The sequence below is a fragment of the Berghia stephanieae genome, chromosome 2, assembly GCF_034508935.2.
Source record: "Berghia stephanieae isolate SIO BIC M18660-M18661 chromosome 2, UCSD_Bste_1.3, whole genome shotgun sequence".
NCBI lineage: Eukaryota > Metazoa > Mollusca > Gastropoda > Nudibranchia > Aeolidiidae > Berghia > Berghia stephanieae.
The window spans coordinates 126,703,358-126,710,857 of NC_088361.1; the positions used below are offsets into that span (position 1 = coordinate 126,703,358).

Below are 7,500 nucleotides of genomic sequence, written 5' to 3' on the forward strand. Positions count from 1 at the left end.
AATGGGTTTTTTCCTTTGGATACGCTTTTATGCTCGTCGGAGAAATATTTCATAAGGGCGTCCGTCATTGTTCCGATAGTTTAGAGCCAGTTACTAAGTTACCATGCGTCATTACGAGGGCAGTGACGTTACGACTGTTGAAGGTATTGACAACATTGTGATCAACCAAATGATGTTATTAAAAGGAATGAGTTAGTTACAACCACAACTGTTGCTCTCAATATAGTAACAAATTACTAGCTGTTTTATCAATTCAATTTTAATGATCTAATAGCAACTAGCGAATAGAATTTTATGTTACCATGGTTACATTAGGACTAATTAAGTGAATTAGGAAAAATGCTAATAATGACGACAATTGTAATGTTGCTAAAAGGAATTATTATTTTTCGTGGACATACGAGATGATCAATGGATATCTTTTAAAACGTTTTTTATTTCATATCAAAAGCTGTTTTGGTGCGAGTTTTAAGGAGTGAAATTTAACCCCAAAAAACGTAATAAAAATCACGAATTTTTTAAAATCTGCTTATTCCATTATAACAAACTTTTTAAGATGGAAAGTGCAGGTGACAAATGAAGATATACATCTTTATGTTGTCACCATGGTTGGCATTCATAGCCGCTTTGAAAAAAATAAACATTTCCGCGTAATAATTCAATACAAACAACAACTTTCATCACAATGCTTATATAGATAAGGTCATTCTAAAGAATAAAAATGTGTTTGTATTTTAAAATTTAACCAAAAAAGAAAAAAACAAAAAACAAAAACAAAAACACAAACAACCAAAAAACTCACAAGCAAAAAAAAATCAAAAACAACCCAACAACAATTAGGTCTAACGTAAACGATAATAAAAAGAATTGCCATTTCAAAGACATACTATCTACTATCTACAGTAATATAGGTTAATCTGGCTTAGGCTTATTGGTTTTGTTTAAATAATGTCTAGTTTATTTATAAACGCTTAAATGTTTCGACAAAAGCCACAATAGGAATATTCTTCTTCTCCTGCTTCTTCTTCTTCTTCTTCTTCTTCTTCTTCTTCTTCTTCTTCTTCTTCTTCTTCTTCTTCTTCTTCTTCTTCTTCTTCTTCTTCTTCTTTTTATAATAATAATAATAATAATAATAATAATAATAATAATGATAATGATAATAATAATAATAATAATGATAATAATAATAATAATAATAATAATAGTAATAATAGTAATAATAATAATAATAATAATAATGATAATAATAATAATAATAATAATAATAATAATAATAATAATAATAATAATAATAATAATAATAATAATAATAATAATAATAATAATAATAATAATAATAATAATATGATATTTTTCTTTACTATCATTTTATTTTTCAGCCTTAATATCACTACGACATAAACCTTTTCGGTCACATCATATGCGGATCGTTGATACGGATTTGTCTATGGGATCGATAATATTTCATTAGAAGTTAGAGTAACGTCGAGACCGCTTGCAAAGAATTAAAGCTAAATTTACCGGAACTGATTTTTGTGTGTGTGATGATTAAATTTGTCTTTTCTTTTCTCTCTCTCTAGCCCCCCCCCCCCTCCTCTCTCTTTTTCCAGCTTAAGAAGAAGTTTCATTTATTCACCAATATAATGTCTTTTAGAATTTAGATTTCAATATTTCATAACTAGATATATAGATTCAATTATAAGGGCCTGATTCACTCCGGAGGCTCACTCTATTATACTTTATGGTACCAGCTTTAGGCCAATCATTTTTCTTTGCTGGCATCTAAGTCACGTTATTGTACTCCAATATTTTGAGAGATGAAACTCCATTCAGAGTTTAAGAATCTTTTTTTTTTTGTCATTTGTTTACAACGACATTTTATACGAGCTGTCTTCGGGGTTACATTGTCTAACGTAGAAAATTTCTCGAGAAGAAGAGGAGATAAATTACCAATGGATTAAACCCCCGTATTTATTTTTTTTTTAATACACAAGAGCTTTATGTTTATTTGGACCCCGAAAGCTCATAATTTAGTAGAGCACTTGCTTCACACGCAGAGGGATAAAGATCGATCCCGGGTGCAACAGTGGTTCGGTAGCTGGGTCTGTTAGATCTTGAGGAAAGTACTTTGCGATAAACTAGCTTCTTATCCAAAGGGTTGCTAGCAATTGTTATTGTCCGCTTCATGCTATAGAAACCGGGATAAACTCCGGGTCCATGGGCCTGATAGCTCTGAATGACTACTTTTTCTAATTCTATATATTATTGTCCCAAGTGACATTATAGTTATAGCACGTATTAATGGACTGAGCTCAGTTCAAGCTTCTTCAAATCTAGCAACGTATAAGTAGCTGGATCTCTTTAGGTCTTGCAAAAATAGAGGTGACCCGAATGAGTTTCTTAGATACTGCATTTTGTCGTTACAACCCCCCCCCCTCCCCCGGCAACAAATATGAAATGAGCTGGAAACAGACCTATAATCTATTTTATCTACCCTATCAATGGCTCGAATCCTTACTTCACTGACTATTCTGTGACAAATTCCTTAGATATTATTGTCACAGCTGTTAGCGCCAAGACAATATTTTGTCCAAAGTCCCCGAAGACCAGTGCGGTAATTTTATTCAATGTGTAAGCTGCTTGTCGTGCCTACACATAATATGGTTGTCTGGAAGTATTTACCTAATATATGGAATGTTTTGTTTTTATAAGGAGTTGATGAATTATTCCATGCATGGTGTAGGGCAACAAATAAAACATCGAGCCAGTTATTGAATGTTCTTTTTTGATATTTGATATTTCATTTGATATAATATTATATTTATCACAATGCTGCTACGTGGTCTAGTGGTATGACACTCGTCTTCGGTCCAGGGTTCGAGTCCCGCTCTGAGCAGCGCATAAACAGTTGAGTCATAGGAAAAGAAGGCTCTTTACTCTTATTCTGTCAACGGCATTCGGGTATAAAATGAGTAACTTGCCGTTAACAGCGTTGTCTCTTTGAAAAATTGTAATATCCCTAGCAGATGTCATGCCTCGTCCTTCATGTTAAGTACCTCTTTGGCAAGGGACTCCTTGTAAAGCACTTTGAGCACGTTTAGTGGACATTGCTCTAAGTAAATGCTAAAGTTTGTTTACATCAATACAGCGCCATAGCAAGGATGCATATCGTGGCAAAGAGTTCATATTTCGCAATTCTTTTCATTTACTTGTAATAATAAAAATCTTAATAAACAAAAGTAAATAAATAAAATTCCCTTTATTCATGCCATAGGGGAAATTTGTCTCCAGGGTCTATACCAAGGGAAGGCTGGAATAACCTAATCGTCAGCCGCAGTGCAGCGCCGCAAATTGAGTGAGGGCGATTTATATATATATATATATATATATATATATATATATATATATATATATATATATGTAAACACCTTGCATTATTAAACTCATAAAGTTATCCTAAATAACCAATTACACACTGTTTCTTCCGCAGAACGATTCAACACATACGTGACCCTCAAGCTCCAGAATGTGAAATCGACAACCATCCAAGTGAAAGGCTCCAGTCCCTGTTGGGAGCAGGATTTTCTGTTGTAAGTACAGTTTACCCTACCTCATACATTCAAAACACGCCTCCTGCCAGCCGCAATCCTAGCCCTCCAAAATATGAACGTCATTCAGATCTTTTTATACTCAAGGAATCAGCTCTTCCATAAAATAGAAACTACCCCCCCCCCTTGAATATAAATCATTTACAATATAAATTGATTGATTAAGTTGATTCCTAACCGGTCAAAAAGACAATGAATAAATAAATAAATAATTATATAAATAAATAAATAAAAGCTAAAGACGCCGGTTTCAAGAGATTGTATACATTCTGTCGACAGATGAAGTAGAGATTTTCTTTCAAAAATGAAAACAAAATTCTATTTTGTTAGTATAAAATAGATCTGATTTGAATTTAAGCATGCACTCAAGTCGGCTCAAAGCCGGAGGCACCTGCTGATGAAGCGTCAGCTCTCTTGAACAAGTCATCCTTTTACTATCTTTCTTGTTATATATAAAGAGTGGGAACGAGCTACACTCAGGTTTTCGTGCAGCCGAGTCATCGATCATAATATGATTTGTTGCTATCCACCGATTGGGTATGTCTTAATGAATGTAAACACGCTGCTTTGTATACGAATGCGGCGGTAAACATTCCCCTGGGCCAAATTGAACAAAATAACCTATTGTAGTGTTTGATATTTTAAAAGTATATACTTTCTTGTTTGTTCCTTTTTTTTTTCTCTCTTTTTTTAAATATACAAACAGCCGCTTATCACCGATGCCTTTTTTTTATTTTATTGCTAATCTCTCGTCTTATATAACATAGGACTAGATGAAAGAAAGTCATTAATTCGCATTGGGATCGGATTCATTTGAATGTGAGGCCTATTTTACAGGATTTGGGTTATCAGACCTTCAAATGAGTACACATTTGTCTATCAAGTTATTTAATGATTTGAATGCATTGCTTTTTAAAGATACTCTTCTAGATTGTTTAATAAAGTAAAAGCGTTTGTGTCAGGCGAGTAGTCTCTGGTCACACGCCTTGCAATTCTCTCAATGATAACTATGTTGATCTGGTTTTTAAAAACTGAGATTGTCAGACAACGTATAGTAATAAAAGTCATCAAGGCTATTGTTCATTGATTGTTGTATACCTGTTTTCACCAAGAGAATAATAACAGCACATATCATGAAGCCCATGTCGCATCGAGATTATTGCTCTCTTGGGAAAACCAATAAAGGCCGATGTAGGTCAGAGTATCTAGCGAATCTGCGTGTATAGCACTGAAAGCTACTGTTGCTTATGGACAATTATATCAAAAATGTCAAACATCATTACTCTTAAATGTCAATGCCATTCCATTCACCGGTCAATAATACCAGTCATAAGGACAGAGTTCTGAAATCTTCCCAGTGCAATCCTGTTGGCAAAATATGGTAGTCAGTTAAGAGAAGTCTTTACTTTTTGCACCATTTAAAAAAATGTTGAAAGGTCCTCCAAAGGTGTGCAGAGAAGTCACTATTACTATGTCTTCTATCCCCCTTTATCTGATTTTCCTTTCCACGTTGTACTCGTCTTTATTCTGATTTGGCATTGATCTTTTTTTCCTGGTCCTGGCAGGAATCCTTAGCTAAGAGGGAAGCAGTTGAATGTATTGTTCCTCTTTTTAAATCATCTCTCTCTCTCTCATATATATATATATATATATATATATATATATATATATATCTGTACTATTTGTGTAAACATTTGAATGTATCCTTCATAGCTGGATCCTTTGCTTGTGCCTGGATGGTCAAGTCAAAATAGGCTACGTTTGGAAATTTTCTGTTCTCCTATTGTACCAGCCCCCTTTCTTTGACTTTTTCTTTAGTGCTATGACTTTAGATCTAAAACCTTTCCGTTCGTGATCTTCAATTTTACTGGCACTGAAATGACATTATAGTGTCACAAGCACCGTAAAACGCCTAAAACAAACAACACAAAGCTTACCCTTGCCAAGGATATACAACCAAAGTGGGTTTTTTTTTACTGGTTTCGAGCTCCAGATGGGTGATGGGTGGGGTCAAATATGTAAATGGATTCTCATCTTATTTTGCAACTGAAGACAAACACAGCCTGTAACATACTTCCGTATATAAAAATTTGGCCAGAAAACTCGTCCTTCAATATCGATCGATTTAAATGTTCCTCGCCTTCCTTGGTAAAAATTCTCAAACCTGGGACTTCGCGATCGTATTTTTTTACCATTGTAATTCCGACATAATACCGTTTTAAGACTATGAGTCACATAGTTTGTTTTTCTCATGTGATTAAAATAAAAACACCCGTCAGTGGCGACTTAATTCATTTTTCATTGATAATTTTACTAGAATAATGACTTTATAAATTTATTTTCAATGCTAAATGTTTTTTAAAATAGTCCTCAGTGCAATTGCTTGCTACCCTTTGAATAGGATGCATGTCTATCGCAAAGTACTCTAATCCAGATCAAACAAATCTCAGCTACGCAAGTACTGATGGATGGATAAAGGGGTCACAGAAAAAGAATCTCGACTTCACCCGAGATCGATCTCGGTCCCTGTGCATATGAAGCGAATGTTCTACCAACTGAGCTACCGAGACCCTCATGCTAAATGTGATATTATATCATTTTCCTCTAGGCAGTGTTTTTATTTCTGCACTTATTTGATTTACTGGTTTTATTCTCCACAATGATTTCGTGATTTTCTCTTAATCAGCTCATTGCCTGAATTGTTCAAATTATTTGACTACAGATTACGCCAGGATTATAAAACAAAGAACACAATCGGCCAAACAATTTCAATAAAGTCAACATTAGGCTGCCTGGAGTTGTTTACCTTTTATAGAATACTCAACATTACCCAAAGTAACTCTTTGTTAAGAGTTTCGAATTTTCAAATAGAATTGCAGTGTGTCCTGCGTTTCCAAAAATGACGAATGATTGATTGTGCATACATGAAGCTCTTTAGATGCGAATTAAAGCTATTAGCCATAATTGTGAGCATTATCTTCAATTGAACAGGAAAATAAATACTATTTGCTTAAAATTGAAATCCATTAGAAAGTTTTAAGCTGAAACATTTCTCCAGCTTACTGGAATACAAGTAACAAACATTAACATGAAACAATGATAATGACAGTAACATCAGGGACTAAAATGGTAATATTATGGAGATTGAGACAAAAAAATTAGAGGCTCCTTCCGTACGTGTGTTTTCAATGTCAAGTCGGTAATCATAGCCGCCATATCAATCATAGAAATACACAACATTATGTATAAAATTAAATGTATTAGTCTGTTAGAGAGAATTTAGTAAGAAATGAAGTAGGTAATCCTCCAAATGAAGATAGCAAGCTGCGAAAACCTGGGTAAAATTTAAGTTATAATATTACAAATGAGTTCATGTGCGTGAGGATTGTTTGCCGACTTGACATGGCATGGCATTGATAAGCATTGTCTGCTATTAAAATCCTTCTGCTACCCACCCAAGTTTCCTGACTATGTATTCCAGTCTCGCGTAAGACTAAAATCAACAATTCTTGAGGTCGCGACATGGATAGTGAGATAAAATGAGTTTATTGTCACAGAATATTTGTTGCTGTTTTTTTTTCAGCCAAAGATAAAATAATGCCATTCTCTGACAAAACCTCTCTTTAAATTTTGGCCAGAATTTTTTTACTCCAAATACTGATGTGTCAAGACGAATTTCAATTTTTTAAAAAAATGTTCATTCTAAGAATCTTTTGAAGTTTCAGTTTGAAGATTTTTTTTACTAAGGATTGTTCTAATATAACGATAATTGAATTTCGAAAAAAAAAATCTGACCAAAATGTTCCATCAATATTCGGAAATTTAGTCCTCGCCACTGTTCGTGAGAATTTCAACTCGCTGACGTTAGATCACTACGTCAGTAAGATGAGTC

At 33.8% G+C, this 7,500-nt stretch overlaps 1 protein-coding gene across 10 annotated transcripts in view; it reads left to right on the forward strand.

The window, feature by feature from the left end:
• Positions 1 to 7,500, forward strand: part of LOC144966545 (protein unc-13 homolog B-like) — a 299,970-nt gene that overhangs the window by 109,870 nt on the left and 182,600 nt on the right. For all 10 annotated transcript variants that reach the window (XM_078903194.1, XM_078903195.1, XM_078903192.1 and 7 more), the window contains one exon: positions 3,491 to 3,590. In XM_078903194.1, coding sequence (XP_078759320.1) covers positions 3,491 to 3,590 — 100 coding nt within the window. The remainder of the gene's footprint in view (positions 1 to 3,490; positions 3,591 to 7,500) is intronic.